This window comes from Oncorhynchus gorbuscha, unplaced genomic scaffold, assembly GCF_021184085.1.
Source record: "Oncorhynchus gorbuscha isolate QuinsamMale2020 ecotype Even-year unplaced genomic scaffold, OgorEven_v1.0 Un_scaffold_2987, whole genome shotgun sequence".
In the NCBI taxonomy this organism is placed as follows: Eukaryota; Metazoa; Chordata; class Actinopteri; order Salmoniformes; family Salmonidae; genus Oncorhynchus; species Oncorhynchus gorbuscha.
The window spans coordinates 40,514-59,434 of record NW_025747353.1 but is presented as its reverse complement, the minus strand read 5'-3'; the positions used below and the strand labels follow the sequence as shown (position 1 = coordinate 59,434).

The window sequence follows — 18,921 nt, the reverse complement described above, 5'->3', positions numbered from 1 at the left end:
TAGAACAAAGGACAGGACAGGACATACCACATTAGAACACAGGATAGAACATACCACATTAGAACACAGGACAGGACATACCACATGAGAACACAGGACAGGGCATACCACATTAGAACACAGGACAGGACATACCACATTAGAACACAGGACATACCACATTAGAACACAGGACAGGACATACCACATTAGAACACATGACAGGACATACCACATTAGAACACATGACAGGACATACCACATTACAACTCAGGACAACCCTAACACCTGACCCCTGACCCTCACCTTGTTGCCCAAGCTGATGGTGGCTTCCTGGCCAGTAGCAGGGTAACGATGTCTACGTTGCCCTCCTGAGAGGCCAGGTGCAGCGGTGTGATGCCCTGACGTGTCATAGAGTTGGTGTCGGCTCCGTACTCCAGCAGCGTCGTGGCAATCTCCATCTGGTTCTTCTTAGCCGCGATGTGGAGTGGAGTATAGCCATTCTACAACACAGACAGAACATATTACACCACAGAGGGTACCCATTCTACACCACAGAGGAGGGTACCCATTCTACACCACAGAGGAGGGTACCCATTCTACTCCAAAGACAGAACATATGACAACACAGAGGAGGGTACCCATTCTACACCACAGAGGAGGGTACCCATTCTACACCACAGAGGAGGGTACCCATTCTACACCACATACAGAACATATGACACCACAGAGGAGGGTACCCATTCTACACCACAGAGGAGGGTACCCATTCTACACCACAGAGGAGGGTACCCATTCTACACCACAGAGGAGGGTACCCATTCTACACCACAGACAGAACATATTACACCACAGAGGAGGGTACCCATTCTACACCACAGAGGATGGTACCCATTCTACACCACAGACAGAACATATGACACCACAGAGGAGGGTACCCATTCTACACCACAGAGGAGGGTACCCATTCTACACCACATACAGAACATATGACACCACAGAGGAGGGTACCCATTCTACACCACAGAGGAGGGTACCCATTCTACACCACAGAGGAGGGTACCCATTCTACACCACAGAGGAGGGTACCCATTCTACACCACAGACATAACATATTACACCACAGAGGAGGGTACCCATTCTACACCACAGAGGAGGGTACCCATTCTACACCACAGACAGAACATATTACACCACAGAGGAGGGTACCCATTCTACACCACAGAGGATGGTACCCATTCTACACCACATACAGAACATATGACACCACAGAGGAGGGTACCCATTCTACACCACAGAGGAGGGTACCCATTCTACACCACATACAGAACATATTACACCACAGAGGAGGGTACCCATTCTACACAGGATGAGGTGCGAGGAGGGTACCCATTCTACAACACAGAGGAGGGTACCCATTCTACACCACAGACAGAACATATTACGACACAGAGGAGGGTACCCATTCTACACCACAGAGGAGGGTACCCATTCTACACCACAAAGGAGGGTACCCATTCTACACCACAGAGGAGGGTACCCATTCTACAACACAGAGGAGGGTACCCATTCTACACCACAGAGGAGGGTACCCATTCTACACCACAGACAGAACATATTACGACACAGAGGAGGGTACCCATTCTACAACACAGACAGAACATATGACAACACAAAGGAGGGTACCCATTCTACACCACAGAGGAGGGTACCCATTCTACACCACAGAGGAGGGTACCCATTCTACAACACAGAGGAGGGTACCCATTCTACACCACAGACAGAACATATGACACCACAGAGGAGGGTACCCATTCTACACCACAGACAGAACATATGACAACACAGAGGAGGGTACCCATTCTACACCACAGACAGAACATATTACACCACAGAGGAGGGTACCCATTCTACACCACAGAGGAGGGTACCCATTCTACACCACAGACAGAACATATTACACCACAGAGGAGGGTACCCATTCTACACCACAGAGGAGGGTACCCATTCTACACCACAGAGGAGGGTACCCATTCTACAACACAGACAGAACATATGACACCACAGAGGAGGGTACCCATTCTACACCACAGACAGAACATATTACAACACAGAGGAGGGTACCCATTCTACAACACAGACAGAACATATTACACCACAGAGGAGGGTACCCATTCTACACCACAGAGGAGGGTACCCATTATACACCACAGAGGAGGGTACCCATTCTACAACACAGACAGAACATATTACACCACAGAGGAGGGTACCCATTCTACACCACAGAGGAGGGTACCCATTCTACACCACAGAGGAGGGTACCCATTCTACACCACAGACAGAACATATTACGCCACAGAGGAGGGTACCCATTCTACACCACAGACAGAACATATTACGCCACAGAGGAGGGTAATATCCTGTAAGTGGCTCTGGATAAGAGCGTCTGCTGTGGTGTAAATGTGTAATTGATACCTACCTTGGCAGCAGCGTGTGGTGAAGCTCCCTGGTCCAGCAGCAGCAGAGCCACTTTCTGGTTGTCATAGTGAGCAGCTACATGTAGGGGAGTTAGACCACTCTATAGAAACAGCATACATAGCTGCATTAGTGTTGGACTGAAGGTGGAGGCACTTAGCCCAACACAGTGGAAGGATGACAAACTGGGATCTGAAGTGGTTGAAATATAAATCACTTAGAATCAATTCCAATACTGTCTTTGTCCGTTGAATAAAGACATGTTCAGTCTCGGACCAAGATATCCCTCTAGTGGTGTGGGTGCTGTGCTTTGGCAATGTGGGTGGGGTTATATCCTTCCTGTTTGGCCCTGTCCGGGGGTAATATCGGATGGGGCCACAGTGTCTCCTGACCCCTCCTGTCTCAGCCTCCAGTATTTATGTTGCAGTAGTTTGTGTCTGGGGGCTAGGGTCAGTCTGTTATATCTGGAGTACTTCTCCTGTCTTATCCGGTGTCCTGTGTGAATTTAAGTATGCTCTCTCTAATTCTCTCTTTCTTTCTCTCTCTCTCTCGGAGGACCTGAGCCCTAGGACCATGCCTCAGGACTACCTGGCATGATGACTCCTTGCTGTCGCCAGTCCACCTGGCCGTGCTGCTGCAGTTTCAACTGTTCTGCCTGCGGCTATGGAACCCTGACCTGTTCACCGGACGTGCTACCTGTCCCAGACCTGCTGTTTTCAACTCTCTAAAGACAGCAGGAGTGGTAGAGATACTCTTAGTGATCGGCTATGAAAAGCCAACTGACATTTACTCCTGAGGTGCTGACTTGTTGCATCCTCGACAACCACTGTGATTATTATTATTTGACCCTGCTGGTCATTTATGAACATTTGAACATCTTGGCCATGTTCTGTTATAATCTCCACCGGCACAGCCAGAAGAGGACTGGCCACCCCTCATAGCCTGGTTCCTCTCTAGGTTTCGTCCTAGGCTCCAGCCTTTCTAGGGAGTTTTCCTAGCCACCGTGCTTCTACACCTGCATTGCTTGCTGTTTGTGGTTTTAGCCTGGGTTTCTGTACAGCACTTTGAGATATCAGCTGATCTAAGAAGAGCTTTATAAATGGATTTGATTTGATGTTATATTGATCAGAGTGTTTCAGCACCATAACAGGGGCTTCTCTCTCTAGAGCAGGGGTGTCAAACACATGTTGGGGAAACAAACTCAATCTACTTCTAAATGTCAATCACCACCTTCCGGAGACACCTGAAACCCCACCTCTTTAAGGAATACCTAGGATAGGATAAAGTAATCCTTCTCACCCCCCTTTAAGATTTAGATGCACTATTGTAAAGTGACTGTTCCACTGGATGTCATAAGGTGAATGCACCAATTTGTAAGTCGCTCTGGATAAGAGCGTCTGCTAAATGACTTAAATGTAAAATGTAATGTAAATGTAGTGGCTCTGGATCAGAGCCATGTAAATGTAAATGAGTCAAACCAAATCCAACCTCAATCTACTTCTAAATGAGTCAAACCAAATCCAACCTCAATCTACTTCTAAATGAGTCAAACCAAATCCAAACTGTATACATGATAATGGACCTTCATTCATACAGTTTCTTCATCCAGCTAATAATCAAATGAAAGAGTCGTAGTGGGAGGACCACACAACATATCATCACGTAGCTCCAAGCCGGAGTCGTAGTGGGAGGACCACACAACATATCATCGCGTAGCTCCAAGCCGGAGTCGTAGTGGGAGGACCACACAACATATCATCGCGTAGCTCCAAGCCGGAGTCGTAGTGGGAGGACCACACAACATATCATCGCGTGACTCCCAAGCTTCCTTCCATGTGATGGTTAATCAATATTTGCACACAAAAGGCGTTTTCACCGCCATTTCTCAAATAACACATTTTACCGACAAATTAAAAAGGTTGGATGGAAACCTGGTTCGTAGCACTGCAAGAATACTGATGTGTAGTTACATTATAATGAACCAATATGAGAATAACTCATATGACATCAGTGAGAACTATTTGTGCTGTACGTTACTATTACTATCAGTGAGATGCACTACTGACTACCAGACTAGCTCATCCCTGTTTCCATGGTGACTACGGTACCTTCCCAGCTGCATCGGGCGCAGTGTGTCTCTGCAGCAGAAGGTTGGCCACTTCCATCTTCCCATACTTAGCTGCAACATGGAGGGGAGTGAAGCCTTTCTGGAAGAGGGGAGGAGAGGAGGAGAGGAGGAGGAAAGGAGAGGAGGAGGCGATGAAAGGAAAGGGGAGGAGAGGAGGAGGTGATGAAAGGAGAGAGGAGACAGGGAGGAGATGATGGAGATGAGAGGAGTACAGAGAGGAGATGAGAGAGGAGATGAGAGAGGAAAGGAGATGAGAGAAGAGGAGTAGACAGCAATGAGCCACAACAACACTCACAGCATCACATAGATTATTACATGTTAGTCATTTAGCAAAAGCTCTTATCCAGAGCACCTTACAGTTAGTGCTTTCATCATCAGATAGCTAGGTGGACAACCACATATTACAGTAGTTAGTATATTCAGATAGCTAGGTGGGACAACCACATATTACAGTAGTTAGTATATTCAGATAGCTAGGTGAGACAACCACATATTACAGTAGTTAGTATATTCATCATCAGATAGCTAGGTGGGACAACCACATATCACAGTAGTTAGTATATTCAGATATCTAGGTGGACAACCACATATCACAGTAGTTAGTATATTCAGATAGCTAGGTGAGACAACCACATATTACAGTAGTTAGTATATTCAGATAGCTAGGTGGGACAACCACATATCACAGTAGTTAGTATATTCAGATAGCTAGGTGGACAACCACATATTACAGTAGTTAGTATATTCATCTTCAGATAGCTAGGTGGGACAACCACATATTACAGTAGTTAGTATATTCATCTTCAGATAGCTAGGTGGGACAACCACATATCACAGTAGTTAGTATATTCAGATAGCTAGGTGGACAACCACATATTACAGTAGTTAGTATATTCATCATCAGATAGCTAGGTGGGACAACCACATATCACAGTAGTTAGTATATTCAGATAGCTAGGTGGGACAACCACATATCACAGTAGTTAGTATATTCAGATAGCTAGGTGGGACAACCACATATCACAGTAGTTAGTATATTCAGATAGCTAGGTGAGACAACCACATATCACAGTAGTTAGTATATTCAGATAGCTAGGTGGACAACCACATATCACAGTAGTTAGTATATTCAGATAGCTAGGTGAGACAACCACATATCACAGTAGTTAGTATATTCAGATAGCTAGGTGGGACAACCACATATCACAGTAGTTAGTATATTCAGATAGCTAGGTGGGACAACCACATATCACAGTAGTTAGTATATTCAGATAGCTAGGTGAGACAACCACATATCACAGTAGTTAGTATATTCAGATAGCTAGGTGGGACAACCACATATCACAGTAGTTAGTATATTCAGATAGCTAGGTGAGACAACCACATATCACAGTAGTTAGTATATTCAGATAGCTAGGTGAGACAACCACATATCACAGTAGTTAGTATATTCAGATAGCTAGGTGAGACAACCACATATCACAGTAGTTAGTATATTCATCTTCAGATAGCTAGGTGAGACAACCACATATCACAGTAGTTAGTATATTCAGATAGCTAGGTGGGACAACCACATATCACAGTAGTTAGTATATTCATCTTCAGATAGCTAGGTGGGACAACCACATATCACAGTAGTTAGTATATTCAGATAGCTAGGTGAGACAACCACATATCACAGTAGTTAGTATATTCAGATAGCTAGGTGGGACAAGCACATATCACAGTAGTTAGTATATTCATCTTCAGATAGCTAGGTGAGACAACCACATATCACAGTAGTTAGTATATTCATCTTCAGATAGCTAGGTGGGACAACCACATATCACAGTAGTTAGTATATTCAGATAGCTAGGTGAGACAACCACATATCACAGTAGTTAGTATATTCAGATAGCTAGGTGGGACAACCACATATCACAGTAGTTAGTATATTCAGATAGCTAGGTGGGACAACCACATATCACAGTAGTTAGTATATTCAGATAGCTAGGTGGGACAACCACATATCACAGTAGTTAGTGTATTCAGATAGCTAGGTGGGACAACCACATATCACAGTAGTTAGTATATTCAGATAGCTAGGTGGGACAACCACATATCACAGTAGTTAGTATATTCATCTTCAGATAGCTAGGTGGGACAACCACATATCACAGTAGTTAGTATATTCAGATAGCTAGGTGAGACAACCACATATCACAGTAGTTAGTATATTCAGATAGCTAGGTGAGACAACCACATATCACAGTAGTTAGTATATTCAGATAGCTAGGTGAGACAACCACATATCACAGTAGTTAGTATATTCAGATAGCTAGGTGAGACAACCACATATCACAGTAGTTAGTATATTCAGATAGCTAGGTGAGACAACCACATATCACAGTAGTTAGTATATTCAGATGAGTGGGAGAGAAGAGTGGGAGAGAAGAGCTTGGACTGGGCTGAGCGGGAGAGAAGAGCTTGGACTGGGCTGAGTGGGAGAGAAGAGCTTGGACTGGGCTGAGTGGGAGAAGAGCTTGGACTGGGCTGAGCGGGAGAGAAGAGCTTGGACTGGGCTGAGTGGGAGAGAAGAGCTTGGACTGGGCTGACTGGGCTGAGTGGGAGAAGAGCTTGGACTGGGCTGAGTGGGCTGAGTGGGAGAGAAGAGCTTGGACTGGGCTGAGCGGGAGAGAAGAGCTTGGACTGGGCTGAGTGGGAGCTGCCCTCCCGTAGGGGTGGGATGGCACAAGTGGAGAGCCCAGCCAACAGTGAGTTGCAGTAGTCCAGACGGGAGAGGACAAGTGCCTCGATTAGGACCTGCGCCGCTTCCTTTGTGAGGGAAGGTCGTACTCTACAGATGTTGTAGAAGATGAACCTGCAAGAATGGGTCACTGCTTTGATGTTTGCAGAGAACGACAGGGTGCTGTCCAGGGTCACGCCAAGGTTCTTTTCACTCTGGGAGGGCGACACTGTGGAGTCAACCGGGATGGAGAGGAAGAGCAATTCCGTATTGTCGAGGCTGAGGTGGAGGACCGACATCCAAGCTGAGATATATGAGAAGCGTGTCGCCACCTGGGTGTCAGAAGGGGTTAAGGAGAAAAGTAGTTGTGTCATCTGCATAGCAATAATAGGAGAGACCATGTGAGGATATGACGGAGCTGAGTGACTTGGTGTATGGAGAGAAGAGGAGAGGGCCTAGAACCGAGCCCTGGGGGACACCAGTAGAGAGAGTACGTGGTGCGGACACAGATCCTCTCCACATCACCTGGTAGGAGCGGCCTGGCAGGTAGGATGCAATCCAGTAGTGTGGAGAACCTGAGACGCCTGAGACGCCCAGCCCTGAGGGTGGAGCCTGATACGCCCAGGCCTGAGAGGGTGGAGAGGAGGATCTGATAGAGCCTGAGACACCCAGCCCTGAGAGGGTGGAGAGGAGGATCTGATAGAGTCTGAGACACCCAGCCCTGAGAGAGTGGAGAGGAGGATCTGATAGAGCCTGAGACTCCCAGCCCTGAGAGGGTGGAGAGGAGGATCTGATAAAGCCTGCGACACCCAGCCCTGAGAGGGTGGAGAGGAGGATCTGATAGAGCCTGAGACACCCAGCCCTGAGAGGGTGGAGAGGAGGATCTGATAGAGTCTGAGACACCCAGCCCTGAGAGAGTGGAGAGGAGGATCTGATAGAGCCTGAGACTCCCAGCCCTGAGAGGGTGGAGAGGAGGATCTGATAGAGCCTGAGACACCCAGCCCTGAGAGGGTGGAGAGGAGGATCTGATAGAGCCTGAGACACCCAGCCCTGAGAGGGTGGAGAGGAGGATCTGATAGAGTCTGAGACACCCAGCCCTGAGAGGGTGGAGAGGAGGATCTGATAAAGCCTGAGACACCCAGCCCTGAGAGGGTGGAGAGGAGGATCTGATAGACCCTGGGACTATTTGAATGACCAGTCTTGAAGCCTGACTGGTTAGGGTCCAGAAGATCCTCTGTGACACAGAGGAGAGCAGAATCGTGTTGAGTGACCCATCTTGAGGCCTGACTGGTTAGGGTCCAGAAGATCCTCTGTGACACAGAGGAGAGCAGAATCGTGTTGAGTGACCTGTCTTGAGGCCTGACTGGTTAGGGTCCAGAAGATCGTTCTGAGAGAGTCGGTCAGAGATGCTCAAGTGTTTTAGAGAGAAAAGAAAGAAGGGATAAAGGTCTGTAGTTTTAGATGTCAGATGAGTCGAGTTTTGATTTCTTGAGGAGGGGAGTGACTCTGGCCATTTTGAAGTCATAGGGTGCGCAGCCAGTGGTCAGGGATGAGGGAAGTGAGGAATGGGAGGAGTTTTGATTTCTTGAGGAGGGGAGTGACTCTGGCCATTTTGAAGTCATAGGGTGCGCAGCCAGTGGTCAGGGATGAGGGAAGTGAGGAATGGGAGGAGGTCTCCAGAGATTGTCTTGGAGAACAAAGAAGGGGATGGGGTCGAGCGGCCAGACCTCACTAGTCGCAGGCTGTCATCTGGAGCGAGAGGAGAGAAAGAGGTAAAGGTGTAGGGTAGTTCTGTGTGAGTGAGACCAGTGGACTCAATAGGCTGAGTGGAGGAGGAGGGTATCGTCAACCTTTTTTTCAAAGTGGTTGACAAAGTAATCCGCAGAGAGGGAGGAGGGAGTGGGTGGAGGATTAAGGAAGGAGAAGGTGGAAAAAGAGAGGCAGAAGCTTGATATTTGAGTGGTATAAAGTGGCTTTAGCAGTGGATACATAAATAACAAGGTAAGATACTCAAGTGAGAGAGTGGTGTGGAGACTTCCTCTCTTTCTTTCCTCAAATAACTCGGCAGAACCGTCTTGGCGACAAAACGGCCACAAACATAACTGCCGCTTACAGCTGAGAAGCCAAGGGAGACTGAAGAACTAACACTTACAGCTGAGAAGCCAAGGGAGACTGAAGAACTAACACTTACAGCTGAGAAGCCAAGGGAGACTGAAGAACTAACACTTACAGCTGAGAAGCCAAAGGAGACTGAAGAACTAACACTTACTGCTGAGAAGCCAAGGGAGACTGAAGAACTAACACTTACTGCTGAGAAGCCAAGGGAGACTGAAGAACTAACACTTACTGCTGAGAAGCCAAGGGAGACTGAAGAACTAACACTTACTGCTGAGAAGCCAAGGGAGACTGAAGAACTAACACTTACTGCTGACTGCTGAGAAGCCAAGGAGACTGAAGAACTAACACTTACTGCTGACTGCTGAGAAGCCAAGGAGACTGAAGAACTAACACTTACAGCTGAGAAGCCAAGGGAGACTGAAGAACTAACACTTACAGCTGAGAAGCCAAGGGAGACTGAAGAACTAACACTTACAGCTGAGAAGCCAAGGGAGACTGAAGAACTAACACTTACTGCTGAGAAGCCAAGGAGACTGAAGAACTAACACTTACTGCTGAGAAGCCAAGGAGACTGAAGAACTAACACTTACTGCTGAGAAGCCAAGGAGACTGAAGAACTAACACTTACTGCTGAGAAGCCAAGGAGACTGAAGAACTAACACTTACTGCTGAGAAGCCAAGGGAGACTGAAGAACTAACACTTACTGCTGAGAAGCCAAGGAGACTGAAGAACTAACACTTACTGCTGACTGCTGAGAAGCCAAGGGAGACTGAAGAACTAACACTTACTGCTGACTGCTGAGAAGCCAAGGGAGACTGAAGAACTAACACTTACAGCTGAGAAGCCAAGGGAGACTGAAGAACTAACACTTACAGCTGAGAAGCCAAGGGAGACTGAAGAACTAACACTTACAGCTGAGAAGCCAAGGGAGACTGAAGAACTAACACTTACTGCTGAGAAGCCAAGGGAGACTGAAGAACTAACACTTACTGCTGAGAAGCCAAGGGAGACTGAAGAACTAACACTTACTGCTGAGAAGCCAAGGGAGACTGAAGAACTAACACTTACTGCTGACTGCTGAGAAGCCAAGGGAGACTGAAGAACTAACACTTACTGCTGACTGCTGAGAAGCCAAGGAAGACTGAAGAACTAACACTTACTGCTGACTGCTGAGAAGCCAAGGGAGACTGAAGAACTAACACTTACTGCTGACTGCTGAGAAGCCAAGGGAGACTGAAGAACTAACACTTACTGCTGACTGCTGAGAAGCCAAGGGAGACTGAAGAACTAACACTTACTGCTGACTGCTGAGAAGCCAAGGGAGACTGAAGAACTAACACTTACTGCTGACTGCTGAGAAGCCAAGGGAGACTGAAGAACTAACACTTACTGCTGACTGCTGAGAAGCCAAGGGAGACTGAAGAACTAACACTTACTGCTGACTGCTGAGAAGCCAAGGGAGACTGAAGAACTAACACTTACAGCTGCCGCTGAGAAGCCAAGGGAGACTGAAGAACTAACACTTACTGCTGACTGCGTAGTAGAGGTGGGACCACTCCAATACAGTCACTGATCACCAACACAAGTCACAAATCGCCCCGCCACTTGATCCTGGTTGATGTGTCAACAACTATCTGCAAATGATGAGCAGTCAGCAGTTCACACACCAAGTAGACCACTGGGAAGACAGTCAGCAGTTCACACACCAAGTAGACCACTGGGAAGACAGTCAGCAGTTCACACACCAAGTAGACCACTGGGAAGACAGTCAGCAGTTCACACACCAAGTAGACCACTGGGAAGACAGTCAGCAGTTCACACACCAAGTAGACCACTGGGAAGAAAGTCAGCAGTTCACACACCAAGTAGACCACTGGGAAGACAGTCAGCAGTTCACACACCAAGTAGACCACTGGGAAGACAGTCAGCAGTTCACACACCAAGTAGACAGTCAGCAGTTCACACACCAAGTAGACCACTGGGAAGACAGTCAGCAGTTCACACACCAAGTAGACCACTGGGAAGACAGTCAGCAGTTCACACACCAAGTAGACAGTCAGCAGTTCACACACCAAGTAGACCACTGGGAAGAGAGTCAGCAGTTCACACACCAAGTAGACAGTCAGCAGTTCACACACCAAGTAGACAGTCAGCAGTTCACACACCAAGTAGACCACTGGGAAGACAGTCAGCAGTTCACACACCAAGTAGACCACTGGGAAGACAGTCAGCAGTTCACACACCAAGTAGACCACTGGGAAGAAAGTCAGCAGTTCACACACCAAGTAGACCACTGGGAAGACAGTCAGCAGTTCACACACCAAGTAGACCACTGGGAAGACAGTCAGCAGTTCACACACCAAGTAGACCACTGGGAAGAAAGTCAGCAGTTCACACACCAAGTAGACCACTGGGAAGACAGTCAGCAGTTCACACACCAAGTAGACCACTGGGAAGACAGTCAGCAGTTCACACACCAAGTAGACAGTCAGCAGTTCACACACCAAGTAGACCACTGGGAAGACAGTCAGCAGTTCACACACCAAGTAGACCACTGGGAAGACAGTCAGCAGTTCACACACCAAGTAGACAGTCAGCAGTTCACACACCAAGTAGACCACTGGGAAGAGAGTCAGCAGTTCACACACCAAGTAGACAGTCAGCAGTTCACACACCAAGTAGACCACTGGGAAGACAGTCAGCAGTTCACACACCAAGTAGACCACTGGGAAGACAGTCAGCAGTTCACACACCAAGTAGACAGTCAGCAGTTCACACACCAAGTAGACCACTGGGAAGACAGCCAGCACTTACAGTAGATGGCGCTAGCTAGCAAAAAGACAGTACTAGACCACAACAGATAAAGACAGTACCAGACCACAACAGATAAAGACAGTACTAGACCACAACATGTAAAGACAGTACTAGACCACAACAGATAAAGACAGTACTAGACCACAACAGATAAAGACAGTACTAGACCACAACAGATAAAGACAGTACTAGACCACAACAGATAAAGACAGTACCAGACCACAACAGGTAAAGACAGTACTAGACCACAACAGATAAAGACAGTACTAGACCACAACAGATAAAGACAGTACTAGACCAAAACAGGTAAAGACAGTACTAGACCACAACAGATAAAGACAGTACCAGACCACAACAGATAAAGACAGTACTAGACCACAACAGATAAAGACAGTACTAGACCACAACAGATAAAGACAGTACTAGACCACAACAGATAAAGACAGTACCAGACCACAACAGGTAAAGACAGTACTAGACCACAACAGATAAAGACAGTACTAGACCACAACAGGTAAAGACAGTACTAGACCACAACAGATAAAGACAGTACTAGACCAAAACAGGTAAAGACAGTACTAGACCACAACAGATAAAGACAGTACTAGACCAAAACAGGTAAAGACAGTACTAGACCACAACAGATAAAGACAGTACTAGACCGCAACAGATAAAGACAGTACTAGACCACAACAGATGAAGACAGTACTAGACCACAACAGATAAAGACAGTACCAGACCACAACAGATAAAGACAGTACTAGACCACAACAGATAAAGACAGTACTAGACCACAACAGATAAAGACAGTACTAGACCACAGCAGATAAAGACAGTACTAGACCACAACAGATAAAGACAGTACTAGACCACAACAGATAAAGACAGTACTAGACCACAACAGATAAAGACAGTACTCCTGGAGATATCAGGAGTCCTCCAGCTATAGAATTAAGCTGATTATAATATAGAACAGCAGACTCACATGATTATAACATAGAACAGCAGACTGTCGTGGAAATGTCCTGTATTTACCAAATCATGAGAGCAAACCACACACAAGTCAGAGTTAGTTATCCAAAAGTCCATCTTTAATTATATGAGCTCCATCGCAACCCTGTGACTCTCAGATCAATTCAGTGTCTATCAATGAATTCTCTGAGAGACCCTTACACATTGCAACTGAGATCCTTTATAGCAAAGACACACATAGCCAGACAGCATAGGCATCATTTATTGTTCAGCTTTGTCTCCTAAACTATGTTCTTTTCTCAAACTCAAACCAATCCTCCATATCAACAGGCATATATCAAATCCATCCTATCTTGACAAGATCACAGAGACACACTGACTGGCACACAGACATTTTGGAGCCAAGAGATACACGCTTGACCTCTCCCCCTCTCTCCGGCCCAAACAACTTAGTCCTGTCAGAGGACAGATGACTGCAACCCGCCACAGTATTATACAAACACATTCTGATGAGAAGCAACTTAGTCCTGACAGAGACCAGATACTGCAACCCACCACAGTATTATACAAACACATTCTGATGAGAAGTAACTTACACATATATGATGAATATAAAACATCTTACCTATGTTACCAACTAATTCTGATTATTCCCCAATAAGACTCACATGACAGAGAGAAGTTGAACTAACTGTACATAGAGTCATTTCCATGGACTGTGTCACAGTTCATTAAAGTGTTGATCCATTACAACGATAATGAATAACGATACCCACAACTCAGTTACGCAACAGATTCCTCTGTTGTAAAGCAAGGCAGTGAAACATCAACCGGTTACACCACTAACTTCAACCCTAACTGCTAATACCACTCTCTCTAACCCCAGATCAACCATTCATACCACTAACCCTAACCAGTACTAACCCTAACCATTCATACCACTAACCCTAACCAGTACTAACCCTAACTGTTGATACCACTCTCTCTAACCCCAGATCAACCATTCATACCACTAACTCTAACCATTAATACCACTAACCCTAACCATTAATACCACTAACCCTAACTGCTAATACCACTCTCTCTAACCCCAGATCAACCATTCATACCACTAACCCTAACCAGTACTAACCCTAACTGTTGATACCACTAACCCTAACCAGTACTAACCCTAACCATTAATGCCACTAACCCTAACCAGTACTAACCCTAACTGTTGATACCACTCTCTCTAACCCCAGATCAACCATTCATACCACTAACCCTAACCAGTACTAACCCTAACCATTCATACCACTAACCCTAACCAGTACTAACCCTAACTGCTAATACCACTCTCTCTAACCCCAGATCAACCATTCATACCACTAACCCTAACCAGTACTAACCCTAACCATTCATACCACTAACCCTAACCAGTACTAACCCTAACCATTCATACCACTAACCCTAACCAGTACTAACCCTAACCAGTACTAACCCTAACTGCTAATACCACTCTCTCTAACCCCAGATCAACCATTCATACCACTAACCCTAACCAGTACTAACCCTAACCATTCATACCACTAAACCTAACCAGTACTAATCCTAACTGCTAATACCACTCTCTCTAACCCCAGATCAACCATTAATACCACTAACGCTAACCAGTACTAACCCTAACCATTAATACCACTAACCCTAACCAGTACTAACCCTAACCATTAATACCACTAACCCTAACCAGTACTAACCCTAACCATTAATACCACTAACCCTAACCAGTACTAACCCTAACCATTAATACCACTAACCCTAACCAGGACTAACCCTAACTGTTGATACCACTCTCTCTAACCCCAGATCAACCATTCATACCACTAACCCTAACCAGTATTAACCCTAACCATTCATACCACTAACCCTAACCAGTACTAACCCTAACTGTTGATACCACTCTCTCTAACACCAGATCAACCATTCATACCACTAACCCTAACCAGTACTAACCCTAACCATTAATACCACTAACCCTAACTGCTGATACCACTCTCTCTAACCCCAGATGAACCATTCATACCACTAACCTTAACCTTAACTAACCCTAACTGCTGATACCATTCTCTCTAACCCCAGATCAACCATTCATCACACTAACCTTAACATTAACTAACCTTAACCTTAACTAACCCTAACTGCTGATACCATTCTCTCTAACCCCAGATGAACCATTCATTAACCCCAACCTTTATTAGCCCTAACCTTTCATACTACTAACTGTTGATACCACTCACTATACCCATAGAGGTCAAGCAGCATGATAATATAAGCAAAACAAAGACCACTTTGCTTTAATGCTAACTATAAATGCAGCATCACCATTCACTATAAGACCTCTGCCAGCAGCCAGCCTGCTGCTAATGGACTGAATATAAGCAAAACTAATGGACCGATACAGATGCTGTGGTGTATGATGTCACGCTACCTGCTAGCCATGGAAACACTCTGAATCAATCAGCAGACTACTGCAGTGGAACTAGCTAAAACTCTAACCCTCCTCCAGGGAACTATAGTTATAACTCTAACCCTCCTCCAGGGAACTATAGTTATAACTCTAACCCTCCTCCAGTGGAACTATAGTTATAACTCTAACCCTCCTCCAGGGAACTAGTTATAACTCTAACCCTCCTCCAGTGGAACTATAGTTATAACTCTAACCCTCTTCCATGGAACTAGTTATAACTCTAACCCTCCTCCAGTGGAACTATAGTTATAACTCTAACCCTCCTCCAGGGAACTATAGTTATAACTCTAACCCTCCTCCAGTGGCACTATAGTTATAACTCTAACCCTCCTCCAGTGGAACTATAGTTATAACTCTAACCCTCCTCCAGTGGAACTAGTTATAACTCTAACCCTCCTCCAGGGAACTATAGTTATAACTCTAACCCTCCTCCAGTGGAACTATAGTTATAACTCTAACCCTCCTCCAGTGGAACTATAGTTATAACTGTAACCCTCCTCCAGTGGAACTAGTTATAACTCTAACCCTCCTCCAGTGGAACTATAGTTATAACTCTAACCCTCCTCCAGGGAACTATAGTTATAACTCTAACCCTCCTCCAGTGGATCTATAGTTATAACTCTAACCCTCCTCCAGGGAACTATAGTTATAACTCTAACCCTCCTCCAGTGGAACTATAGTTATAACTCTAACCGTCCTCCAGTGGAACTATAGTTATAACTGTAACCCTCCTCCAGTGGAACTATAGTTATAACTCTAACCCTCCTCCAGGGAACTATAGTTATAACTCTAACCCTCCTCCAGTGGAACTAGTTATAACTCTAATCCTCCTCCAGGGAACTATAGTTATAACTCTAACCCTCCTCCAGGGAACTATAGTTATAACTCTAACCCTCCTCCAGGGAACTATAGTTATAACTCTAACCCTCCAGTGGTACTATAGTTATAACTCTAACCCTCCAGTGGTACTATAGTTATAACTCTAACCCTCCTCCAGGGAACTATAGTTATAACTCTAACCCTCCAGTGGTACTATAGTTATAACTCTAACCCTCCTCCAGGGAACTATAGTTATAACTCTGACCCTCCAGTGGTACTATAGTTATAACTCTAACCCTCCTCCAGGGAACTATAGTTATAACTCTAACCCGCCGACTGAGATGGCCGCCTCGCTTCGCGTTCCTAGGAAACTATGCAGTTTTTTGTTTTTTTACGTGTTATTTCTTACATTAGTACCCCAGGTCATCTTAGGTTTCATTACATACAGTCGAGAAGAACTACTGAATATAAGATCAGCGTCAACTCACCATCAGTACGACCAAGAATATGTTTTCCGCGACGCGGAATCCTGTGTTCTGCCTTACAAACAGGACAACGGAATGGATCGCATGCAGCGACCCAAGGAAACGACTCCGAAAAGAGGGAAACGCGGCGGTGTTCTGGTCAGACTCCGAAAAAGGGCACATCGCGCACCACTTCCCAGTATTCTTCTTGCCAATGTCCAGTCTCTCGACAACAAGGTTGATGAAATCCGAGCAAGGGTGGCATTCCAGAGGGACATCAGAGACTGCAACGTTCTTTGCTTTACGGAGACATGGCTTACTGGGAAAACGCTATCCAGGGCGGTGCAGCCAACGGGTTTCTCCACACATCGCGCCGACAGAAACAAACATCTCTCTGGTAAGAACAGTGGCGGGGGCGTATGCCTCATGACTAACGGGACATGGTGTGATGAAGGAAACATACAGGAACTCAAATCCTTCTGTTCACCTGATTTAGAATTCCTCACAATCAAATGTAGACCGCATTATCTTCCAAGAGAATTCTCTTCGTTTATAATCACAGCCGTATATATCCCCCAAGCAGACACATCGATGGCTCTGAACGAACTTTATTTAACTCTTTGCAAACTGGAAAACATTTATCCGGAGGCTGCATTCATTGTAGCTGGGGATTTTAACAAAGCCAATCTGAAAACAAGACTCCCTAAATTTTATCAGCATATCGATTGCGCAACCAGGGGTGGTAAAACCTTGGATCATTGTTACTCTAACTTCCGCGACGCATATAAGGCCCTGCCCCGCCCCCTTTCGGAAAAGCTGACCACGACTCCATTTTGCTGATCCCTGCCTACAGGCAGAAATTAAAACAAGAGGCTCCCACGCTGAGGTCTGTCCAACGCTGGTCAGACCAAGCTGACTCTACACTCCAAGATTGCTTCCATCACGTGGACTGGGACATGTTTCGTATTGCGTCAGATGGGAATATTGACGAATACGCTGATTCGGTGTGCGAGTTCATTAGAACGTGCGTCGAAGATGTCGTTCCCATAGCAACGATAAAAACATTCCCTAACCAGAAACCGTGGATTGATGGCAGCATTCGCGTGAAACTGAAAGCGCGAACCACTGCTTTTAATCAGGGCAAGGTGTCTGGCAACATGACTGAATACAAACAGTGCAGCTATTCCCTCCGTAAGGCTATTAAACAAGCTAAGCGTCAGTACAGAGACAAAGTGGAATCTCAATTCAATGGCTCAGACATAAGAGGCATGTGGCAAGGTCTACAGTCAATCACGGACTACAAGATGAAATCCAGCCCAGTCACGGACCAGGATGTCTTGCTCCCAGGCAGACTAAATAACTTTTTGCCCGCTTTGAGGACAATACAGTGCCACTGACACGGCCTGCAACGGAAACATGTGGTCTCTCCTTCACTGCAGCCGAGGTGAGTAAGACATTTAAACGTGTTAACCCTCGCAAGGCTGCAGGCCCAGACGGCATCCCCAGCCGCGCCCTCAGAGCATGCGCAGACCAGCTGGCCGGTGTGTTTACGGACATATTCAATCAATCCCTATACCAGTCTGCTGTTCCCACATGCTTCAAGAGGGCCACCATTGTTCCTGTTCCCAAGAAAGCTAAGGTAACTGAGCTAAACGACTACCGCCCCGTAGCACTCACTTCCGTCATCATGAAGTGCTTTGAGAGACTAGTACAAGCATTTCGCTACACTCGCATTAACATCTGCTAACCATGTGTATGTGACAAATAAAATTTGATTTGATTTATAGTTATAACTCTAACCCTCCAGTGGAACTATAGTTATAACTCTAACCCTCCTCCAGTGGAACTATAGTTATAACTCTAACCCTCCTCCAGTGGAACTATAGTTATAACTCTAACCCTCCTCCAGTGGAACTAGTT

The 18,921-nt window shown here is 45.9% G+C and overlaps 1 protein-coding gene across 1 annotated transcript in view; it reads right to left on the bottom strand.

Moving 5' to 3' along the window:
• Positions 1 to 285: 285 nt before the first annotated feature.
• LOC124027197 (ankyrin-3-like) overlaps positions 286 to 18,921 on the bottom strand; it is a gene marked incomplete at its 3' end in the record, with an annotated part of 44,629 nt that continues 25,993 nt past the window's right edge. Inside the window, exons 6-8 of the mRNA XM_046339666.1 lie at positions 4,563 to 4,661; positions 2,459 to 2,557; positions 286 to 482 (exon numbers count right to left, since the gene is read on the bottom strand). Of these exons, the coding sequence (XP_046195622.1) occupies positions 286 to 482; positions 2,459 to 2,557; positions 4,563 to 4,661 (395 nt within the window). The remainder of the gene's footprint in view (positions 483 to 2,458; positions 2,558 to 4,562; positions 4,662 to 18,921) is intronic.